The sequence below is a fragment of the Aulonocara sp. 'chitande type north' Nkhata Bay genome, linkage group LG15, assembly GCF_057382095.1.
Source record: "Aulonocara sp. 'chitande type north' Nkhata Bay isolate Kocher_YH1m ecotype deep benthic linkage group LG15, A_spYH_male_GT1.1, whole genome shotgun sequence".
NCBI lineage: Eukaryota > Metazoa > Chordata > Actinopteri > Cichliformes > Cichlidae > Aulonocara > Aulonocara sp. 'chitande type north' Nkhata Bay.
The window spans coordinates 31,123,614-31,149,072 of NC_141358.1; the positions used below are offsets into that span (position 1 = coordinate 31,123,614).

General features: G+C 41.5%; 1 protein-coding gene across 1 annotated transcript in view; it reads right to left on the bottom strand.

Moving 5' to 3' along the window:
• rev3l (REV3 like, DNA directed polymerase zeta catalytic subunit) overlaps positions 1-24,507 on the bottom strand; it is an 88,014-nt gene extending 63,507 nt beyond the window's left edge. The window contains exon 1 of the mRNA XM_086262873.1: positions 23,845-24,507. Coding sequence (XP_086118999.1) covers positions 23,845-23,983 — 139 coding nt within the window. The 5' untranslated portion in view covers positions 23,984-24,507. The remainder of the gene's footprint in view (positions 1-23,844) is intronic.
• Between the last annotated feature and the right edge of the window lie 952 nt (positions 24,508-25,459).

A 25,459-nucleotide genomic window follows, 5' to 3' on the forward strand; every position in this document is an offset into this window, starting at 1 on the left:
GTCATGTGACTCCACCCCGTCAAGTCTGTAACGTAGCACAGCGTCTTAAAGGGACATGAACATCGCCAACCTGCACATGCCTTTTCTTTTTTTTAAAATACCGAATTTACCGACATGGGCAAAATGACGTCGATGAGAGTCATAAATTTCGGTAACGGTAAATTTTTGATATATCGCCCAGCCCTACCCCACAATCTTCTTCATTACGAAAAATACCACAAATGAGGCAAGAGCCATTGTTGTTTTTTTAAAGACAAGAAATAATGTAGAAAAAAAAAATGCTGTACAATGGCAAGCTTGGGCTGCAGCAGTGATACAGTGTTGGATAGTAAATACAAGAATTTGGTGCAGGACTGAAGAAGGACATTTCCCACATGCTTGATGAATTACAGAGTTTAACAGCAAACAGATAATGCATAAGGGATACTTTAAAATCATGCATACAAAAAAAATGTGTAGTCCCACGCAAGCTCAATACTTTACAGTTACTCCTCTAAAACCAAATGAGGTGCCCAGTGGGTGGCCATTCACGTACTTAATTCAAGTGGTCGGAAGAAAGTACACGCTACTCTAATTTCACTACTAATTATGGTTGTGGAATTGCCAAAGTGGGAGTGAAAAGCATCATGTAGCCAAGGGGCAAATTCTAAAAAACTTGGCAGGATTATTCCAAGGAGGAGATGAAATGATGCTCTTCACAGTGTAGATGTTCTGCTTTTGTGGCAAAAAGAGATCAGTCAACTGCTATCGTGAAAACACTGGTTAAAACACAAACAGGAGGAATCCAAAATGGTAGCGTTGACAGGAAACGAGTAGCTATACAAATAGTGAACACAGCAAATCCATCATCTTTAACCTGTGTGTGGTGACTTTTGAAGATGATGTGCATCTGTTATTATAACTGCAGCAACTGATGCTGCATGCTACATGGCAACTAAAATTGTCATTTGGAGCTGAGATGAGGCTGTAACAGCATCAACCATTTTGCCTGGTGCGATGGCTACAGTGTGTTTGGTGTTAAGTCAGTGAGGAAGGCCGACATCCTTATTGGGTTAGCTGGATTGTCCTCTCTAGGAAGTGAATAAGGGTGAGCTCATATGGACAAACAACTGTAGCCCAAGTGGACCCAACATTACAGCACTGACCAGTATAGTCTGGTACCAGATGAGACTAAGTGTTTGGGACTCCAGTTCCAGATACTTCCCTTGGACTTTCAGGCTGATGAGCACCATCTACCTATTATTCTATATAATTATTCTGATTTTAAAAATGCAATGGCAGTTACCTGTTGGTGGTAAGACTTAACAACTCCCTCGCACTTTCTCTCTCTTTACACACTGAACTGATGTTTGCTGTACATCAATTAAAAGCTAAACATCAAGTTTTCATTGACATTGCAGATCAGAATATACATCAGAACAGACCAGGCACAAAAGCCGGGCCCCTTACTTTTCTTCATCTGTAACTCATCAATTTTGCACATGAACCTTTGAGGGGGGAGTATCAATCACTCCTTCATTCTGTATCACTATTCAGTCAGAACAAACTCTACTGACTCTGAATCCACTCAGACTTAACAGAGCCTGATAAAACAATGACATCTCACTGCATTGTTCTCTGGGAGAATGCAAAAACACCAGTCTGTAAAGATCCACGCACTCTCTATTCCAGGTTCACATAGAAGGCTTCAACTGGCCACTTTAGTGTTTTTATCAAGTCAATATTTAGTGGATTAAAAAAAAAAAAAAAAAGAAAAAGAACAATGGACATTTTTTTTATGTTGGCGCAAATAAGAGTAATTTCCTTATACTACAGCTGCACAATTATAACTTACTAACAAAGTATCTCTCAAACAATTTATGTTGTAGTCTGGAGTGCTGCTAAGAGATCGTCCAGCTGGCTGGGTGAGGCTCCCTCTTTGGCTGTGTCTGGGCTTTATTAACGGGACAAATAAGCAGGCCCTCCCCCGCTGCTGTACAGCCAGGACTGTCATGGCTGTATGCCTGAGCAACAAGCCAGGGTTAGAGGAGAGAGGACTTGCTGGCCTGGTTAGTCCCGAACAAGCTGTGTAAGGCCTGCTTACAGAGCTGAAAAAGTGGCAATAGGATTTATGCTGTGAACTATTCATGACTCACTGCCCATCTTAGTTTGGACCTGAAACTGCAGAAAAACCTGAGTAAAATCAGTGTCATTTTAAACTTAACCCCAATTTTAGTGCATCTCATTTCCCAAATGTAGTCAAATGTATTTATGACGGTGAAGCAGGTGAACACCATCCAATCCATTATTCCTGGATCCCAGTTTCGTGACTGAAAGCAGATTCGGCTTTGTATTTCTCTTTAATGACCACTTTGTAAGCAGCATGTCCCCATCACTCTGCTGGAAGACGGATGCAGATGCCTCAATTTGAGCCAAGCCGAGCAGACAGACGGCACACCAGAGCTGGTCATCTGAGCAGACAGGTTGAGTCTTACCAGATGGTGACTTGGAAGGTGCTTCATGCAAGACCTTCGTGAAGCAGACAAAACAAGGCTACACTGATCTTTACAAATATGAACAAGGAAATTGTTGGCCCACATATGATCAGATTGCCCAGACCGGCCTTCCTGTCATTCATTTATGATATGATTCCTGTGTGCCTGGCCTGGCTGGTGAAAACAGAGCAGATGGAGGCAGCAGACTCCACAGATTTGGACTGGGTAACAGATGGATCAAAAGCAGGATGGACAACTTGAACAATGCCACAAAAAACAGGAGAATGATGGGCTTCTCTTCTGGCAATAAAGTCAAAATGTGCAACCTTTAAAACAGCCATAATGTGTAGCATACAGGGACTGTGAATGAAATCCCCATCAAAGTAGACAAAGACTGAATGCCCAATTTATGTCAAGCTCTAAACAAGTGTGCATAACACAGTACTGAACGCCTACCCCACAATCCTGAAGGTGAAGTGAAGTCTAATTAGGTGATTACTACTTTTCTCCTCTATGCCTGTATGTGTTCAAATCTGTTTTTTATATGTATAAAAAGGAACTAGTTCACTTGATTGCAGAGTTGCCCAGCTGTAGTTCAATCCGGTCTTTAAGTCTGACATCATTAGCCGTGACTGGGCCCAAACTCCGCTGCAGGTCCCCAAGTCACACAATCACTGTGGCATCACTGAGAGTTAAAAACTGTCTAAATCCTTTCACCTGTAATAAAATGATCAGCGTTGCTGCTCTACCAGGTGTAACAATTAAGTTTACCACCCAGGCATCTATGAAAAACGAATTTATGAAATTTAACGGAGTTAGACGTTAGCAGGAAGTTAGCTCGCTAGATTCCATCTAAATATAATATAGCATGTTCTGACAGAGATTTCCAAAACAAATTAAGACGTACAGCTCTACTGCCATTTCCATAAATGAAGACAGGAAAGTAAACAGCAGTGACATTTGTAGGGTTACTGAAGTTTGGCTAACTGTTATGTAATGATGTGCTACGTGATCACTAGCGACACAGCTATGTTAGCATAATATTAACAGTAAAGCTGGATGAACGCTAACTTTTTTCCCATTCAATAAAAGTTAACGCAAGGGTTCCCGAAGGTTCGGGACAAATCCAATCGTATGGCAGGATACTGTAAACAGACCAAACTTCAGTCGGGAGAATAACTGAGATAATCCATCCACAATACGAGGTTAGTTATTAATATACTGCTGCATGGCCTGGGCTGGAATTACATCGTAAGGTTTTAAAAACTGAGCTTTAAAATGATTAGCGGTAATAAAAACCGAGAGAGGCAGACAGTGATCACTGACTGTTTTTAGGGGCTTGTTGAGATTAAATAGAACAAGATACAAAGCATTAAAACATGTAAAAAAAACAAAACAAAAAAGCCTTATTAAACGAGTAGTTTGGGCCCGGAAGCAGGATTTATCACGTCATCACTTAAAGGCCGGATACAGTAAACTTGTGGGATACACCATCAGTGTGACATGTTTAAATTGGTCAGCTTGCTGAAGGTTGACAGCAGCCGTCCCACTTTCTGTCCCGGTGAGGGCTAGGGCTGCCACAAACGATTATTTTGATAGTCGACTAGTCACCGATTATTTATGCGATTAGTCGACTAATCAGATCATCATCCACTGGACGTAAAACTACAGCTTATTGCACCAGCAGCATCTGCTCTTATATAACTATCATTAGCTTACAGCTTTAAGCTTTTAAGGTGCTAACTAAAAATAAAGACAAGATGATAGTTTATTCAATTTTAATGAAATTTGCAGATTGTTTCGGTGAAGTTTAATAAACTCCTTGCTATCTAAAATATAACAGGACAACGGAGTATATTCTCCAGCATCTCACACTTCTGATAATCAGCTGTCTGCTTGACGTTTATTCAGCTGTGTAAAAACTATAACTTTAATCTCAGACAAACCGATTTACTCAGGAACAAATAAAATACTAAAAAAAAAAAAAAAAAAAAAAAAAAAAAAAAATTCCAAACAACAACATTTTTACTTTATCTAAGTGACTCATATATATTTAACCTGAGTAGTGAAAGACGGCGGTGGGTTTGAAAACAATTTGCCGGGAGTCCGGTGTTCTCACCGCACTAGTGACCTAGCCCCCGGCTCGCTATCGAGCTAGTGGGTAACAGACGTCTCCGAAAACGTCGGAGCGCTTTTGAAAATATGTGGTGTCCTGATAAACTGAGCCGATATTTGAGGTTTACACAGCTACATTCTCGGCTGAAAATATGTTAAACGTTTATTTTGTGACCCAGAAAGAATAATAAGAGTAATATTAAAACTAACTAGCTGCCGCCATTGTTGGAAACTGAGCTGGGCCGTGCTATGAATTCTGGGACACAGCTGCTTCTTCTTCTTCTTCTTCTTCGGGGTTTAACGGCAGCTGGCATCCTTGTACATGCAGTGCTGCCATCTTCTGTTTCAGTCCGTTATTACACTCTTAAATCCTGCCACTTATTCCTGCGTCTTTTGGGATCTTACAAAGCTTCAAACGACGCGTCGACTATTAAATCAGTCGTCGACGATTTTGATAGTCGACGTAATCGTGACTAGTCGACAAATCGTGGCAGCCCTAGTGAGGGCATAGTGTGTGAGTGTGTGTATTTATTGTGTACTACCTGTGAGGTCAGTACACAAACCGACACATGCCGTGGCTTGGCTGAGGCATGGGACTGGGACAGATACATGAAAATGTGTTTGGTGCATTGAGATGGGTTTTTACTCTGTGACAGCGATCTTTGACAGCCAAAGTGCATCATTCACATTAATCTATGGGAAGAGTATGTATGCGGCGAGTGAGACATGACCTGCATGAGAAGCACAGCGCGGTCTAATAAAAGGACGCAGGCTGATATCAAAACAGACATGACAGTTTGAAACTGTGGCTATGGGTCAGCACACTAGCCATTCCTCCCGTGCTTGAGGCTACCTTGACTCACTGCAGTTCACAGCTGATACATGTTGATGCTAAAAAAGAAAAATATCATCTCAGATCAGGTTTTCAGATGAACTTTCCAAATGTTGCCACAATCTCTATCTGTGCCATCTGAAAATCCTTAACTTCCTGGAATTATGTTTCACAGAAATATTCCACAGGCTCTTACACTAATAGCAGTGCACTTATGTTTTGCTGTCACAAAATCTAACAAAAAAAAAAAAAAAAATCTGTGGCTTTGCAGCACTCAGTCTGGTACCAGCAAAGTACAAGCAAAACGAGTAATGAAGTTCAGTCCTAAGAAAGAGCGTGTGTGCTCAGTAGGGATGCCACGATTAGTCGACTAGTCACGATTATGTCAACTATCAAAATCATCGACGACTGATTTAATAGTCGACGCGTCGTTTGAAGCTTTGTAAGATCACAAAAGACGCAGGAATAAGTAGTAGGATTTAAGAGTGTAATAACGGACTGAAACAGAAGATGGCAGCACTGCAAGTACAAGGATGCCAGCTGCCGTTAAACCCCGAAGAAGAAGAAGCTGTGTCCCAGAATTCTTAGCGCAGCCCAGCTCAGTTTACAACAATGGCGGCAGCTAGTTAGTTTTAATATTACTCTTATTATTCTTTCTGGGTCACAAAATAAACGTTTAACATATTTTCAGGCGAGAACATAACTGTATAAACCTGAAATATCTGCTCAGTTTATCAAGACACCACATATTTTCAAAAGCGCTCCGACGTTTTCAGAGACGTCTGTTACCCACTAGCTCGATAGCTAGCCAGGGGCAAGGTTCACTAGAGCCCGTGAGAACATCGGACTCCCGGCAAATCATTTTCAAACCCACCGCTGTCTTTCACTGCTCAGGTTAAACATATATAAGTCACTTAGATAACTTACAAATGTTATTGTTTGGCTTTTTTAGTATTTTATTTGTTCCTGAGTAAATCGGTTTGGCTGAGATTAAAGTTATAGTTTTTACTAGAGATGGACTGATCCGATATTACGTATCGGTATCGGTCCGATACTGGCGTAAATTACTGGATCGGATATCGGAGAGAAATAAAAAATGTAATCGATCCATTAAATATCAAAAAAAAGCACCTCACAAAACTTGCGACACGGCGTAACTCGGCTCATAACCGTAGCACTCGGAGCAGTATGCCTCACGTGATAGAGCGGCTGTGTGCATTTGTAGCCTCGCTACCAATCCGGCATTTCATCTTCGAGGAAGTTATCCCAGAGAGAAGTAAAGCAAGTGTGTAAGTTCATCTCTGAATGTTTGTAAAGCATTCCCATGTTAAGCTTAACAATCGATATATGGAGCGACTGCCTCTTCTCTCTCTCTCTCTCTCTCTCTCGTGCTGGTACTTCAGTCGTGAAAATGCTTAATGATCAGCTGATCGGCTTTTCTGTCGCGAGTCCGTCTCTCTTCTTTGTTTTTTGCCCACTTCGCGCCAGAAAGAGGAAACCAGCAGCTGAACAACAGCAGCACGTTTAGGCTTGATAAGCTGTTGTTAGAATTTATTTAATATTACTTTCTACACCAGGATCCTTTTCTACGTAGCTGACGGCTGGTAACTGTGCAGGGGCGGATCTAGCAAAGTTTAGCCAGGGGGGCCAATAGGGCATTAACAGGGAAAAGGGGGCACAAAGACATACTTTTCTTTCTTATTCTCATTTAAAATGTCTAATAAATAAAAGCTTTTAGTAAATAATTATCTGAATCTTACACCCAAAGTTTTAATCTGATGTAAAATGTATAGAATTCCATTACTGTATATAGTGACTATTAAGTCTAATATATATACCCTAGTAAGCTATAGTACTTTTTCCTTTGGAAAGATACCATCTGTGCAGTCTGCAATTCTGTTGAAGAAAGATGTTGAATCTATTTAATTATTGTAGAAAAATATTTTTTTTCTGTGTGTTTTTTTCACACTGCATCAAATTAAAGTTGATTACGTTGATCAAGCATCATGAGGTGGAGGGTGGTTCCCTATTTTTTTTTTTTTTTTTTTTTTTTGCTGGGAGTTTGCAACCCTATTAGTTAGGTTGCTTAATATTTCTGCTAAGTACTCTTTAAAAATACCAGAATAGGGAGGATGGTGTAGGTTTAAGTTTATTAGATTGATCAGTATTGCTGAACTATGAAATATTTTGGGTGCAGTGTATTTTTTTTTTTTTTTTTTTTTTTAACAGAATAGCTTTAGTGTTGTTGTTTATTTAAACTTGAGTATGAACTTATACAAAATGCAGCAAGACATTAAAAAAAACGGTTTTATTAATTAAGAAACACACTATATCGGATTTGTATCGGCAGATATCCAAATTTATGATATCGGTATCGGACATAAAAAAGTGGAATCGTGCCATCTCTAGTTTTTACACAGCTGAATAAACATCAAGCAGACAAGTCATTATCAGAAGTGTGAGATGCTCGAGAATATACTCCGGTGTCCCGTTATATTTTAGATATCAAGGAGTTTATTAAACTTCACCAAAACAATCTGCAAATTTCATTAAAATTTAAGAAACTATCATCTTGGCTTTATTTTTAGTTAGCACATACCGTGAACACTTAAAGCTGTAAGCTAATGATAGTTATATAAGAGCAGATGCATGCTGGTGCAATAAGCTGTACATTTGACATCCAATGGATGCATGATCTGAATAGTCGACTAATCGCAAAAATAATCGATGACTAGTCGACTATCAAAATAATCGTTTGTGGCAGCTTGTTACGTTCCCCTGAGGGGTCTAGGCGGCTAGAGCCGTAACACAGCCCTAGTGCTCAGTCAACTTTCCTGGGATAAAAGAAAAAGACGGGGGGGGGGGGGGGGATCAGTTCACGTCAAAGAGTTCACAGCCTGCATGTCTCTAGTCACCTGAGTCAGAGGAAGGGCAGCGAAGACATGAATCAGTAACAATCAATGTAGAGAGGAGGTCCATCGCAGAGAACAATGTGCAGAGAGATGCTTTTCTTGTGGCTCTTATGGAGCTTACTGTCAGAGCAATTGATAAAAATCAATTCCATTTATGACAGCTGACATACATCTGGTAAGGATCCACTGTTATTAAGAAATTAAAGCAAATAATACCAACAAAATAAACAACAAGCATGTCATAAATTATCAGAAACTGCCATGAGCAGGTGAAATGTCTGATACAAAAATTTACAAACATTTTAGAAAACCACTTGAAACTTGTAGAACTAATATGGATACAGCCGGAGGGCCGAGAGAGGCCAAAGAAAAACTAGAGTGTGGACAGAAACAGACAAGAGACAGAGAGAAAAACAGTGCAAAGAGAGTAAAAGTGAGAGTCAGAAGAAGAAGAAAAAAAAAAAAAAAAGAGTAATCAGAAAGGGGGGTGCAAAGAGAAAAGAGCAGTCCATCCAGTGGGAGAGTAATTAGCAGGCTGAGAGTTTACAGGAAGAACCCTGTGAACTAGGACACTTTATTCCCACATATCCTCAGCTGAACTCCTCCTCAAAACAGAGAGAAAGGGAGGAGGGGAAAAAGCAGATCTCTTTGGCGAGAGCACTGTGCATAAATATGGGGAGCATGAGCGTAGGCCATGTAGGAGAAAGCACAGCCCTGGGGGAGGGCTGTGCTGGGATCAGGGAGCCCTGACTCCTGGAGCAAAACAAGAGGAGGAAGAGGAGGAGGGGGTGAAAATGTAGGAGCAGTATAGTGCAATTAGGCTGCACCAGCATGCAATGCTTAATAAAGAAAAAAAAGTTATGCAACAGAGGAGAATTGAAATCCAATTAAAACCTGGCTTCACTGCACACAATCAATCATAGAGCAGAGAATTTATATTTATTTTTCCACTCATGTTCCCTGTCAAAGCAGCTACCCCACACCCCACTTCCACAATGAGAGGTGCAAAAACTACAAGAAAAACTTTTATTCGTCTGTTCTGTAGTCTTAACTAGACATGTGATGTTGATTACTGATACATATTTTGTATTTGACTCTTGCTTTTTGTTTTGGGTTTCTTTACGTAAAGCATGAAGTCCAAGTAAAGCCCACTGACCCCTCTCAATTAGCTCCTGCCAATTTAGATCTCCACCACTTTATGCTCAAGCAAGCGTGTGAGGCAACGAGATGAAAAGAGGAGGTGGCTGTTGAAGGGAGAGTGAGATTTAAAGTTGTGTGTGTGAAGGTTTGAGTTCCGGAGGACAATGGAAAGGGGATGGGAGAGTTGACAGGGTGAGAGAAAAGGCCAAACTTGCTCTGGTTGTAAACACTGCCTCCGTGTGTGAGGTGAAGCGGCTCTCCCTCAGCGCCACTCCAGGACAATCTGAGAGCAGAGAGAGAGGAGGTGGGAAGGACAGCGGGCAGAAATGAGAGGAAACGCTGATGTGATTCAGGCAGAGAGTGAAAACCCTCGAAATTAGGAGAGCACATCGAGGAAAACAAAAGAATGTAAGGGGCAGCAGTAGAGGGAGGAGGAGGAGAGCAAGAGGACGACAGAGAGTCAGGAACCATGACAAGTGGAGGGGAAATCCTCAGAGCGCCTGCATCGATCGATAGATAGATCGATAGATCGATACTCACTCACTCACTCACTCACTCACTCACGTTCTATGTGCATTCTCACATAGAACTCCACCAGGTGACGTTTAGAAAAGTTCAGACCTGTAGTAACTGTGAGGAAATGGCTTTATGGTGACAAGAAGGCTTCTGAACGCTGCACAGCAGTCTCTCTTCCTACTGGCAGCCCAAAAGAATGTGATTCCTCCTAAACCAGTGTGTCACTTTTTGCTTTCCACAAAAGGTTGAACTAATTAGGATCGAGAACATTTAGAGATCTCATTCAGTATATTTTGGGACTTTAGACTACATCGCCACCTACCTTCTAAACACGTAAACGTAAAACGGCAAAGTGTTGTTCTAGAAACAAGTCTTGTTATTCAGCAGAAGTCATGTCAGGCACTTTGGCTACGTTCACACTGCAGGCGAAAGCGCATTAAATCCGACTTTTTTGACCCTATGCGACCCATATCCAATCATGGTATGACAGTTTGAACAGCACAAATCTATTTGATATTTTCAAATCCGACCTAAGTCACTTTCGTATGTGGTGCTGAATCCGATACATATCTGATGTTTTAGAAAGCGACTGCTGTTAGAATGGTCATTGAATCAGTCTTTTACGTCACTGACACAAGACAGACGCCAATTATCTGCGCCGGAGAAGACAAACGAGAAAGCATGGTGGCCATTGTTAAAGCACGGGCGTTTGCTGTCACATTTTATTTGTAGTGTGAAAAACCAGACAAAAAAAAAAAAAAAATCGGATTTGATCAAAAAAATCGGAATTGAGCATTAAAACCTGCAGTGTGAACATAGCCTTATTTGGACAATCGTTTCGAAACGTCCATTACCAAAACTCATGCACAGAACTGCAGGTCAAATCTCATTTAAAAATAAAAACCAACAGTTTCAGAAACGTCTGCTGACTCATGCAGGCTTTTTTCCCCGTTTTAAATTATATGCCTTTCACCATCTTTGCTGTTGTGGAGTTCGACCAAAGACTTCAGTGCAGGTTTCTTAAAATGCCGTGTCTCTCTTCTAACATTCTTGCTGTTAATCTTATTTGGGCTGTGGTCAGCTTATGCAGCTGAACACTGCAGCTGCACAACCCCTGTGTGTGTCCAGAGAGGCTCACTTATCAAAGGGCAGCAATCTCAAACCAGACAACTGAAATGATTTCCAAGCACTGCCTGCCCTTAAACCTCACTCATTTATATCCAGTGTAATGAATAGGGTGAAAAATGTATTGATTACTGAAGAAAAAGAAAAATTCAGACAGCGGATGAATTGAGGGCTGCACCAAGTCGTAGTATATGATCAATTTTGACTATTTTGAATGGTTTTAAACATGCAAAGCTACTTTAATAGACTAATAATAAAAATGTTGCAGCTGGATATGACGAGTTTAACAAAACAATAAAATATGAAAAGAAATCAAAATGAGACTCCATTTCAGGGAAATGGGAGAAATCCTATAAACAGTCGGATTACAGCGAGAACTGCAGAGAGATGCTACAGATTTCATAATGAGTCTGGGGAGAACTGGCTAGAGCCCAGTGGTTGCCACGGTGCTAGAGGATGCTGTTTGCGTGTGTCCAGAGCAGCTCGGTTATCAGAGGGCAGCAATCTCTCGCCAGACAACTGGAGTGATTTCCAAGCGCTGCTTGCCCTCCTTTTCTCAGCTCTGACGAAATTTGATATTCACAGCATGTCTTGCTCTTGCCACACATCACGAGAAGCAGGGACGGCAGCTCAGCTGCTGCATTGGGCGAGCAAGGCTCATAAATGCCTATTCTCTCTCTTTCCTCCCCTCTCTTCCTCTCAGCGCCATCCCCCTCTCCTCCCACTCGCTCGACATAACACAGGGACAGCCATAACGACACATGCAAACACACCAAATTGCAGCTGAGCTATTGCTATGATGGCAACAGATTACAGTCAGAGAACAGAGAGCAGGTCTAGACACAGTTCCTCGAGGAACAAAAGGTTTTAAGTTCTCAGATGGGAGGCTGTGTGTGTCTGCCACAAATGCAGAACCACCTCACAAACTGGAGACACTCAGCATGCACTTAGAAAGAGTTGATGACCAGTTAAACAACAGCAACCAGAATGTTGTCTAGTCACACAGAGACAGGGCTCAGTCACATTGCAAACACACATGCCCTTACATATGTACATACAAGCTAGAGCTGGGCGATAGAACGATAACGATATGTATCGCGATATAACTTTGACTCGATAGAGAAATTAAGCTATCGCGATAGACCTCGCCGCTCTTGTCCTCAAGAAAAAAGAAAAAAAAAAAAGAAGGTCAGCCAATCCAAATTAAGTAGCGCAGAGCCGAACCAATCACAGCCGCAGCATCACGTCGCGTGACTTGTTACGTACAGCACAAGTGCCAAGCCGCACGTGTGTTTGTTTGGGAAGCAGCCAGCGGGTAATGGAGCCAGCGCATAATGGAGGAAATGAGTGTGCCAACTAGAAAAATCAACCGAGCGTGACCGAAGAGAAAACAGATGATGGTTCCAATGCCGGAGAGATTGTCGAACGGAAGAGCCATAGAAGTTCCGTAGTGTGAAGGTATTTCGGCTATTTCAAGTCTGACAAAAAACAGAGTAGCGTGCACTGTAAATTGTGCCGAAAGCAAGTCTGGAAATACAATAAACTGGTGCATGCGTCACACTGTGCGCCACGTTATTGTTTCGGTGAAATGAATTTCTACAATACTGTTACTGTTAATTCTACTCTCTGCAGTGTTTAAATGCTTACATATACACAAAGTTACTGTCCCTCCACACATACGACTCTGTTCTGCTTCTATGCCCCAGCTTTGTTTACTTTTTCCCACCGAGGCTTCTAGACTTCTGATTGGCCAACATTTCGGCACGGTTAGGAATCTAGCGCCACCTGCTGCTTTGGCATGTTCATAGCAGCGTTTTCCTTCATTTCTGCCTTTATGTGTGGACGGGATTATTTTTTAAAACGAAAACGGAAAATCTCCGTTTTCAAAGATACCCGTGTACGTGTGGACGTAGCCTCAGTCTCTGACTGGAAGCGCTAATTCGTCATTCGACTTTTGTCAGACTAAAGTAACTGTTAAAACTGTTTGAAAAGCTCAGCTATACAACAAGGAGAGATTGAGAATTTCCTTTTAGTTCTCAGTTTATTTGATATTGACAAAAGTTAGTCAGTTTTGTCTGTTCTTCTGTAAAACAAACTAAGATTTATTTTTAGAATTAATATTTTGTTTCTAAGTGGAATTGACAATTTAGTCTGTTTCGTTTGTTCTATTTTGAAACTTAAACGCTTTAGCGGCTGCCTTTTGTGTAGTTTGCAATATTTGCCTTTATTTATCTGAAAAAGTCTCATGTTCCTTAAGTACATCTACCCTGTTGAACTTATTATGGGAAATAAATATTTAAATAAAAACAAGCTGCTGATTATTTCACATTTTACTTGTGAGCAACGGCACATTTAAATCTTACAAATATAGTTATTTGGCTTATATCGTGATAGATATCGTTATCGCCTGAAATGAAAAAAACATATCGTGATATGAAAAAATCTCATATCGCCCAGCTCTAATACAAGCTAGGCTATTTTTAGAGCTTGGCTTGCAAAACGTCCCTCCCCCCTCCCCTTTTTAATAAGCCTGCCCTCAAAATGACTGTACAGTGCTATGGAATTAAAAATTGATCAAAAAGAACCCTTTCAGTTGGAGCTGTGCAGTTGTGTATGAAAAAGACTGCAAGACTGGTTTTTGTTTTTGTTTGCTCAGTGTTGTTTGTTCAGTGAGTGGCCACCAGTGGATGGATATCAGCTGAATAGATAAAGCTGCATTAAGTCGTAGCATTTGCACATTTCACAGAACCGTTTTTATATATGTAAACACAAGAATTAATTCACATTAGCTAACTGAATGGCTCAAGGTTTTGCCTTAAAATTTCCTGGTGTTTAAGATCAGGGTAAACTTGGTCTTGTCTGTCGGCACATAAGAGTGGCTGTAAAAAACAAACAAACAAAAAAGCCCAAATGTACAAACTCTAAATCTGTTGGAAACACTGAATTGAATCCAGTCTGAGTTGTATAAAAACTAGCATCAACCAAAACAACACAATTGGCTTACTGACATTGCAGAAGAATTTAGTTGTTTATATCCTTCCATCCCATCTCACTGGACCTGATCTAGGACTCTTGGCAGAGAAGTATACTGCATTACGTGATCCCAAAGCCAAACTATAATTCAATTACTACAGACAAACAGACAAAAAAAAAAAATCCTGTAAATTCTATCACTGAACAGAAGGTGTAATAAGAAAGCTTACACGCTGAAGCAACAGGAGGCTACTCCACCCCGAGCTGCAGATATACCCATCGCTACTGGTACAAACTTATCTGCTTTATTTGACTTTGTAAGTGCACGTGCGTACACCCAACCAACACACACATACGCACGCCTCATTAATATCAATGCTGAATGGCATAGCATGGTAGGTTCAAAGCATTCCTCCCTCCCCCCACCAGCACTGATTCAAGCTTTCTTCGGCCTGCCAAATTCTTTCACTCTTTTTCAACAAGGTCTTAATCTGCCTTGAAATGCTGCAGAGTTCTCTTGCAGTAGTGCCAGTGGCCCTGAGGGAACACAGAGTGGGAAGTCTCCCACTCTCACAGGCTGGGTGCACAAAGCAGGGCCCACCCTCTCTCTCCCTCCCCTCCTTTGAGGGGACAATGGTGCAGGGAAAGAGGAAGAGACCGACGCTGAACCGAGGGCCTAAAATGACCCAACAACACGTGCCAACGTGGTCCCTTTTCAGACCACACAGAACCACATTAAAGAAACGACCTGCTTTGAAAAAGAAGACATGGTGCCATACTGAAGAACTTGCCCTTCTTTTGCACTTTACATTAAATGTTGTTTTTTCTTTCTCCATAGAGCCAAACAGAGGCGACGACTGCCTGTGAGCCTACCTCTCCTGCCTCTCTAGTAGGTATCCATCTCGTCACAGAGCTAAATCACATTACCTCGCTGGCAAAGCCATCTGGCAGCTTGTGCAGCTACAGAAAAACAACAACAGCAGCACCACCAAGGCCTCGCACTGTCACAGCCTGCGTGCCCTACTGACTTGGAAAACAGACAGGCCGAGTGTTCTGATAAGAAATCAGATTGAAGAAAAAAAATTGCTAAAACACCTTTACAGAGAGCACAACAAACAGGGAAATGCACAGAAAGACATTTTTACTTGGTGCTGACTGCTTGCCTTTACAATTTTAACAATCTGTGCTGCAGATGTGCTAATATTCTATAACTTACAAAAATCAAACATGAGACAATTGGAATAAAGTGATTACTTCTTAGCTTTCCTTATTGCTAAGAAGCCATCTTTTTGGCTTGTATAAATCATACATGGGTCTCCCCCGACATAACAGCAAGCTTCCTGCAATTTAGAAGCACATTATCTTTCCATATCTCTCTTTTAGTTGAATTACAGAGAACCTCCTTAAAACGTTGCTCAAATAATGCATGCTGTAATGGTACAGCCCTTGTCAGGAATGTTAGAAGGCAGTCAACATGTGTGTATTCCATCTGTGTTAACTTTGGCAGTGCTGCTGGCTTCACTGGTTAGAGAATGAGAGGAGACAGCAAAACAAAGCTTTCCAAGTGCTTACTGTACTGCTGCATACATGTCTGTGGGAATGACACTGAGTTACAGTGGCAGCCGAGCAGGTGCTTTAAACTCACCGTGAAGGAGCACACGCTGAAGATAGATTCTTTTCAGTGGATCGATGCAGCATTGTGAAAAGAATATTAGGGGGAGGGGTGGCAGGGTCAGACTTGAACAATAGGAACTACAGTACTGATCTAACCTGTGGGGCGAAAAAGAGATATCCAGCAGCTCTGGGTGTTAATGTAAAGTCACCTCTACTACCTCAGCATGAATCGAGGTGAAAGGGAACAGAATGTGTTGGGGACAAAGTATGCTGCAGTGTCAGGCTTGTGCCCTCGACAGTGATGAGTTCGGTTACCCACAGAGAAGCCGGAGGGAGCTATTACAGCCATCAATCAGGTTGTCGCAGCAGCAGCAACAGCAGCAAGGACACTGAGGGAGCCTCTGTACACTCACAGCTCCTTCAAGACAAAAGCAGACCAAGCTGAGGAAACCCCTCATCCAGATCCTCACCAACTGAACCACTCACTGCAAGTCACACCTCGACTTTCTCTTCTCCATATTCCCTGTCTTGTTGCTCTACTGTCCTGCCAATCAAGGCACAAAAACCACCGCCTGTCACCGTGTAGTCACGACTGACTGCGGCTGGTTACTACAACTACTCTGATAATCTTTGTCGAGTTCCAAGTACACTGCAAAGAATTTCAACCCCAGGGGCATTTCAGATGTTTACTACTCTGAAGTGAATGCTTGGAACTTTCTTTGGTTAATTAAGTTGCATGAATTGTATTTGTTTAGTGTTTTCTGGAATCACATAGAAATTAAAGGCTGACACAGCATCGTGGTCGTGTTACATTCATAACCATAAAACAGTTATTTTGGTCAATTTAATGTGTGAGCCATATGCTGGATTAGATGCGGTGCCTTCCACTTATTGAGCATTTTAAAAAAATTAAAAGGATCTGGAAAATTGCCAAATGTGAATTACACTCGAGCAGTAACACATCACAAAGTTGAATGACTTCATCACCTCTGGCTAGATGTTCCTCATTAGCTGCATCTATCCAGCCTTTCTGTCTGTATTCCACCACAAAGACCAGCTGTGGTACTCTGGCATTCAGACAGAGACAAACTCTCCTCCGTATCCATATGTGACGCTCACAGGCCTATGTGAACTGGAGTCAGAGGACTTTGCCTAGGGCTGTGCGATATGACGAAAATCTTATATCCCGATAACGATATAAATAACAAAAATTTAACATTTTCTGTAAAATCTGTGAATCTCAGGCACCTCGTCTTGCGTGAAGCGTTTCCAGCTGGGCGTCGTGTACCTGGAGTCGAGTGTTTTAACCAATGCATGAAACTATACATTTTTAGACATAAGTTGTAACAGCCGCCGTTTTCTTTGTGAGTATTTATAACACGGCGTGATGCAGGGAAAAGCCTGTTCTAATGTTTGAGTCTAAGGTTTATTTTTTAGCACATGACGGCTCTTTTTTGCTTCTCATCCATAAATACTCCGCATACTCTTTCACGTGATTCAGTTTATTTTGAAAAGTCCCAACAGGATCTTGAGCTTTATTGTGAAAGGTTTATGTGGAAAATAAACAAGCGGACACGCGATGGTTTTACCGTCGTTGTTGCTAATGACAACGCATAAAAACAACCGCCTGCCCGTCCATATTTTGGTTATATTAAATACAAGAGAAAGAGAGAACTTTAAGAAATTAATATAGCCACTACAGTGACCATCAAAACGATGAAAAAAAAAATATTGCCGTAAACAGTTTATTTTGCGACACCACGAATTAAACGATAGATGTTTTTATATCGTCATCAGATATATATTGTTATATCGAACAGCCTTAACTTTGCCTGTTTACTTATTAAAGCTCTTCATCGTGGCTCCCCTGGCTGCTGGTTAAGTCCCTCTGAAACCAGACAGCACACCCCAGAGAGGATGTCAGTAGGCCGCTTCAATGGAGATGTTACAAAAATGGTAGTACTACCAGCAGACCATGAGTACAGAGCGACTGCTAGTGTGGTGACTTGCCTCTGGAGTGAACTGGAAATGTGCTACAACTAATGTGCATGTGCACTAGGGCTGCCACGATTTGTCGACTAGTCACGATTACGTCGACTATCAAAATCGTCGACGACTGATTTAATAGTCGACGCGTCGTTTGAAACTTTGTACGATCACAAAAGACGCAGGAATAAGTGGCAGGATTTAAGAGTGTAATAACGGACTGAAACAGAAGATGGCAGCATTGCATGTACAAGGATGTCAGCTACCGTTAAACCCCGAAGAAGAAGAAGAAGAAGAAGAAGCAGCTGTGTCCCAGAATTCATAGCGCGGCCCAGCGCAGTTTCCAACAATGGCGGCAGCTAGTTAGTTTTAATGTTACTCTTATTATTCTTTCTGGGTCACAAAATAAACGTTTAACATATTTTCAGCCGAGAATGTAGCTGTGTAAACCTCAAATATCTGCTCAGTTTATCAGGACACCACATATTTTCAAAAGCGCTCCGACGTTTTCAGAGACGTCTGTTACCCACTAGCTCGTTAGCGAGCCGGGGGCTAGGCTCACTAGCGCCGTGAGAACACCGGACTCCCCGCAAATCGTTTTCAAACCCACCGCCGTCTTTCGCTACTCAGGTTAAATATATATGAGTCACTTAGATAACTTAAAATGTTATTGTTTGGCTTTTTTTTTTAGTATTTTATTTGTTCCTGAGTAAATCAGTTTGTCTGAGATTAAAGTTATAGTTTTTACACAGCTGAATAAACGTCAAGCAGACAGCTGATTATCAGAAGTGTGAGATGCTCCAGAATATACTCCAGTGTCCTGTTATATTTTAGATAGCAAGGAGTTTATTAAACTTCACCGAAACAATCTGCAAATTTCATTAAAATTTAATAAACTATCATCTTGTCTTTATTTTTAGTTAGCACAGACCTTAAACACTTAAAGCTGTAAGCTAATGATAGTTATATAAGAGCAGATGCTGCTGGTGCAATAAGCTGTAGTTTTACGTCTAATGGATGATGATCTGATTAGTCGACTAATCGCAAAAATAATCGGTGACTAGTCGACTATCAAAATAATCGTTTGTGGCAGCCCTAATGTGCACACAAACAAACAAACACACACATTCGTTAGTATGCGAGAGACATTTTCCAACAACTGTTAAATCATCTACAACCATAGATGGACAGATATGGAACAATTATAAATGCAAATCTGTCCTCAGAGAAGTTAGTCCTGGTTACAGCCCTAGCAGTGAGTTAAGAGTGAAAGCCAATGAAACAAACACAGGAGGCTGGGCTTTGTCACTTCATATCAAGGGCAGGCATGGAGCAAATCTTTGGAAACAGTCACATTCACTTCAATAAAGAATGACACGGGGGGGGGGAGTCCTGAGTATTGTGATTATGAAGTCAATGTTGTGGAAACATTTGACGTCAGATACGCGATCAGAAGAGTCAATAAGTCAAACCAAAATATATAACTTCTAAAAGCATTAGTCATTAGGGGTGGGGGAAAAAAATCGATACTGTGTAGTATCGTGATATTTTGTTTACTAATAATGTAGCGATACAGGGACAGCAGAAATCGATATTTTGTTACAAAAAAAGTTTTTGTGGACTGGAACTCTGACTTCAGAGCATGTTGATCCTTTTTCTGAGCAAGAATCCTGACATTCCTTCACTGTCCAAATGTGTTTAACTTGTTTTTTGGCAGCAATAAACATGACAGTTTACTTATTTTAATTTAAGACATGTTTTATTTTAATTAAGTTTAAAACTTTTTTATTTAATGTAAAATTATATTTTATTTTAATTTACTTTCAAGTTCTTCAGTTGCTGAATGGGCTGCATAGTTTTCATAAATTGCATAGTTCAGAATAGCTATAATTGTACCAGATGGTTGCATTCAGTTAAGTTGGACTAGACTGTAATACAAACCGTTCAGTTTGTCAACAATAAAACTGATTGAAATGAGAGAAAGACTGAGTGCGAGACTTTGATATTAGATAAAATGAATATTGATAAAGTTTACCTTTATGTACAGAATCTGAATATCGCAAAATATTTAAAAAATTGCAATAATATCGTATCGTGGGATGTATGGTGATTCCCACCTCTATTAGTCATACAGGATTTATAGATTAAAAATAATAACATACCTTTTTCTTAAAACATTAAGTCACTGTACATGCTCTCCAAACATACTGGTAAAAAGTAACTGCCAGTACTGCTAAAAAAAAAAAAAAACCAAAAAACCCAAACACCTCCTTTGTCCTCTGCATGTAGAACATCAAGTATTTAATTGATTTTCAAATGAACAGTAACTCTGTGTCCCCACATCGAAAATACTCTAAAATGTTTCTTCCTCTATTGAAGATTCAAAAAAACCCTGACAAGAAGCCGGGCCTCATCTGAAGGGAAGGAAGAAAAAAAAAAAACATCACAGGAGGAGGATTAGTGCAGAGCAGCCTTCGGTCTTCTTTTGTGTTTCTACTCTATCACTATGGTAAACCTGCACTTAAACTTAAACAAAAGTGTAAAATCAGTGGGGGAAAAGAACGAAAGGCAACTCCAGAGAAAACCTGTCAACAACTAAACATCTTAATCATACGATAAGTGAACCCTGGTTCGACAGAAAGACAGGAGAGTAAACAGTAAAGGGAACAATGACCTTCTGTTTAATGAGCCAGTCTCCTTTCTAGTCTGCCTATTATCCTATTAATGGATCAGGAGGAATTCCTTCAGATGGTATTAAGGGTTCCCCTGGAGAGTGCTAAACCTGGGAAGGAAAGGGCCAGAGTAGAAAAAGAGGCCCTCATTTTTACCACCCTCTGGGCTTCAATGCTTGGCCCTCTCATTCAGGTCAATTGGTCATGCACTTTCTCCCCCTCTCCGCTCTCATGCGTACCCAACAAACACTCTAGTGTACACATCCAAGCGATGAACCAAAACAGCGTGCCTCCTGTTGCCACGAGGACCAGGCCCCGTCAGCGTATCTAGATCTAGCTTGTCAGCTTCAAGCCTGGAGATGCATGCCCTTAAAAGGTTTCCGGCACCTCAACAGCACCAATAACTTTTATAACGAAAGGATTCCTTGTATTGTCTTCCTCTTGAGCTAAACCAAAGATGGGCATGCATGTACAGTATGTGTGCTGCAGAGGCAGGACAGTCTCTGAATGCTAACAAAGAGTGGGGAGGGGGAAAAAAGCAGGAAACTTGGCATCAAATTACACAGTGGGAGTGTGCGTTGCTTAGGTCAGGGAAGGACAGGAAATATGAGGCCTGGGGTTGTGGAAAGAGCCACGTGGTGTGGATGCGCTGTTGACCGCTTACACCAGAGTAAACACGCTAATGATAAAGGCACATGAACAGTCTGAGGAGTCAACGCAATGAAACCATAAAAGGCAAAGTGAAATCTGAAGAAGAAAAAAAAAAAACTTTCTAGTAGGTGTGGCTTGTTTCTAAGCTGCAGGAAAGGAAGAAAGAAAGAGATCCCTCTCCACTTCAATGCTTTCCAGATGGTGATGTAATTTTAAATCTGAAAATGTGGCCACACAACTGATACATAAACTGAACGAGAGAGGGATCCGACTATGAGAATCTGCAGGGCATCGACCGCAATGCACAGACTGCAGACAAGATACTCTGTCATTACTGCAAGTGGAAACAACACAGAGCCCGATATTCAAACTGCAGATACAACACGCACAGCAGAGAAACGAGGCTTGTTCGTGTGCTGCTGAACCTGTAAGGACTCAATCAATGAAAGCTCTTAATGCTCCACTGGGATCCTCGCTTTTGTTTCACTGCTGCATACTCAAGAATGTTAACCAATCAGATAGGATCAGAGGCATAGGCATTTAGACAAGTGTGTTGGCAAACACACGTGGGTCAAACCAACCGTATCGACAAACCATCATTGTTATGACAATTATGTAGCTGGCTCTTTTTCACTGCAGACATTTGTGCATGTCAGAGCAGGAAAAACACAAGTGGAATGTGGCTGGATATTATTCAGCTGAGTGACCTGCACCAGTGCACTTGTGTTTGCTACAGGTTTTTTGGCAAATAAGAAAAAAAGAAAAAAAAACTGTACCATTTAGTTGTTTTAGTGTACACCTCCCTTCAGATGCATACTTTTGCACACGTGTGTAGCCTCCTAAATCTTCCAACACCAAAAACATTAATATATTAGTTACTGTCAACCACATTTTATTAAGAGGCCATCAAATTATGATGACTTCTTACAGCCCAAGGTAACAAAGACTTATCTGACAGGAAGCCTAGATTATGCGGTTCACTATCACAGTTCATATCAAACAGAAAGGGGAAATAAAATTGTTTGACAAAAAAGTGTTTAAAAATTACTTAAATGAACCATTAACGTTCAAACAATGGATCTGCTTATCACTATCATTACTACTACTACACTTTGAGACGAGAAAAAGGTATTAATTAATAACATACAGAGAACAGCCACAACAACTGCTTTGACTTTGTGCCACTAAAATAGCTCTTCCCTCCATAACGTACACAAGACGTCTGGGTGTCAGGCACTGAAACATTGGAAGCAAATTTTCTGGATTCTGTGGTTTGCTACGCGTAGAACATCCATGGAACGGGCTTGTTCTCTGGTGGAAGCTGATTTGGATAAGGATTTGGGGAGTTCAGGGGCCGGGTCAACACACTGGTCTCTTCATGTTTGTTGTGCAGATAACTGTCCTGCTGGAGGATACCACTGGTGGATAGAAGTCACATTATCTGAGGCAAGTTGGGTGGTAAAAATCAAACTACCGTCCACATGACTGGCAGGATGCAGGGTTTCCCAGCAAAACAATGAATGTTATCCACACCACCAGTCACTTCAGGTTTTAATATTGGACCTTATCATTCACACTAAAATTCACCTAACAAGCCATCACTGCAGTTTCTGGGTCTGTATACTCAATTTGCATGAGAAGCAATGCATGTGAACGTGCAGACCTGAACACAAACAGGGCCAAACCACAGCAGACACCTTCCTCACCATGACCCGCTGTCCCCCCCCCCCCCGTTGTAAAGCCTTTAATCCTCACTGAGGGCACATCCTGCTGGACGCTGCTCCAGGTCATCCTGCGACCCAGGAGCACTGATTGGGCGAGGGGGCAAGTGTAACTCACCATTTCCCCCCCACTGGGGACAAACCTTGCTAAGAATATCTATAGTCACTACACTGCAATGTGTCTTCACCCATCAAACAAGGTTGAAAAGAGGGCACAGTGATTGCCGGAGGATTTGGCACAGGTTGCTAATGCTATGCCATTGTACAGGAAAACCATTCTTTTGTTTTGTGGGGATTAAAGTGGCCAGAATGCCTGGCTGTAATGGCTTTACCGAAGAGCAGGGCATGTGGCACAGTTCAGAAAAAACACACATCTACAATAAATATCTGCAACACATTTGTCCTGTATATTTTATCTAAAGCAGCACCTGCAAGCCACGATAGTTACTCCACATACTGTAGGGGTCTTGTCCAGGCTTGTAGCGCTGAACATTACACACTCACACAATGCATGTTCCCTTTTTGTATACAATGACAACCTCTGTTGTCAAGGCTATCAATGTAAAGTCACGACTGCCCTGCTTTATCAACACATGATACAGTAATTATTCTATACATTTTTCTTCCACCATATAATACTGTCACCCATTTTACAGTTAGGCAACAAAATGGTGTTATCCTTTCAACCCCCCCAATAAAATAAATAAATATATATATCTGCATGCCAGCCACACTCCACAGGTTGCCATAAATACAATAAAAGCATCGCAGGGGAAAGGTACCAGTTTCCCTGAATGCCACATGTGGCAGACAGACACAAGGTGTCCGCCACCGCACCACGATGGAGCGAAAACAAAGCACAGCGGAGGGCTCCCACTGCTGCAACAGGGCTGCATGCCGCGTTGGTAAAACGTGTCAACACCCTACAACATCTTCCTGTCACATACATAAAACACCCGTTAGGTTTCCTCGGAACAATACAGCGCGGATGTGTTTGTGCGCGCGTGTCCAAACAGCAGCAGCAGCGAAGGCAACAAACCTGTGACACGCCGCGTGCAGCAAGCTTTAGCTTACTGAAGAGTCAACGAGAATAAAACACAGGACAAGGCTAACCTGCTGGTGTTGCTCCAAATATCCGCACCACCGGCACTTTCTTCACATCGCTCTCCCTGAATTCAGAATAGCAGACGTCCAGGTCTTTAATGGGACTTGTCAGGTAGTAGTCTGCGGTGACGATTCGTACAGCAAACATGACTGCCGCGTCCGTCAAATAAGCCAAAAAACTTTAGCTGCTAGGAGTCCACAAGATGCAGGGACCACGGTGGCCAGTCGATACCAGCCGAAGACTGCTGCTGTCACGGCGGTAACACAACGGCAGAGCGGAGGTAAAGCCCAGTTGTGTCCCATGGAAGAAGGGAAAAAAAAGAAGAACGGGAAAAAACGCGAACAAAGATTCCCGTTGGCTACAACGCTTCCCGAGGTGCCGTCGCCGTTAATGTCCAGCTGCAGCCACGGGGAGCTAAACTCGACGGTGGCGGGTTGTTAACAGGCGCTCCGCAGCTGTCAGCTTCATGTTTTTAGTAGTGATTGCGGCTGTCCAGTGATTTTAGCTATCTCTGTGGTGTTGTAAGCCAGGAGGACATTCCTTCCAGTATGTAACGTTATCTCTCGAAATCACCCCTCAGAACTAGTCCCAGCCAGTCCGCTTTTCTCAGGTAGACCCTCAGTCTTCCTCTTGCTCCCTCTTCTTCCATATCAGGCTAGCCCGCGTTAGCTAACCTTTCACAAAGCTACTCAAAATCCAAAGAGTTGTACTTCCGTGTGCACACTTCAGAATAAAATGATTTTTGACTAGTCCAGCGCAGTGATACAAGACACTGGAGTGAGAACGACCATTTTATTTTGAAAGGCTCAGCCATGGCATACGTTGTTTATGGGCTACGTAACTGGGAGGCATATATACTTGGTTTTTTGGACCATCTCTCCGGCTAAGCGCATTAGGCCACAAAGCTGCATCTGTTTGGAAATTCCCATCATTCAAATAAGATTATTCCGCCAGCAGGAGACAGAATGTGCTATCCCTCAGCTTCTTAGTGTGTAATGGTTGCAGAAACCTTCAGGTTAGAACGTTTTATGTGGCGAGTTGTCCTAAAAATACCCTAAATACCCGAAATAAGCATGTCACAAATCAAATGCACGAAGTCACCGGTTCTATCCTGTTACATCCCGATTGGCATTTTTTTTTTTTAAATAATATAAATATGAAAATAGACGCAATTTTTGCTAATACAGATCCAAGATTCAATATTTGTTTTTACAATATAAGTGACAGGAATTAATTTTTTTGAGCTCGCATTGTTAGGTGAAACCTTTCACCTAACACTGCAGAGTACTTAGCACCACAAACAAACATTGGCAAGAGCATTGTTATTATAGGTGTTATATCATTACACTGTGTAGGTATGTGTGAATTAGGGGAAAGGGTAATATCCTATTTATCTTATTGTGAGGAAGGAAAATTATCCTAATAAGACGAGGATGATGATTACATGTCCTGTCTGTGAAGCATTTTTGAGACTTTACATGGTACATTGACCTGTACAAGTCCAATTGACTTGACTTGACTTTAAGTTATAAGGGGTAGGAGGAAGTATATTTCTGAGTCACATGAGAACAATGAGCATATGAAGTTATAGCTTATGAAATGTCTCTTCTTTTCTTTTATTCC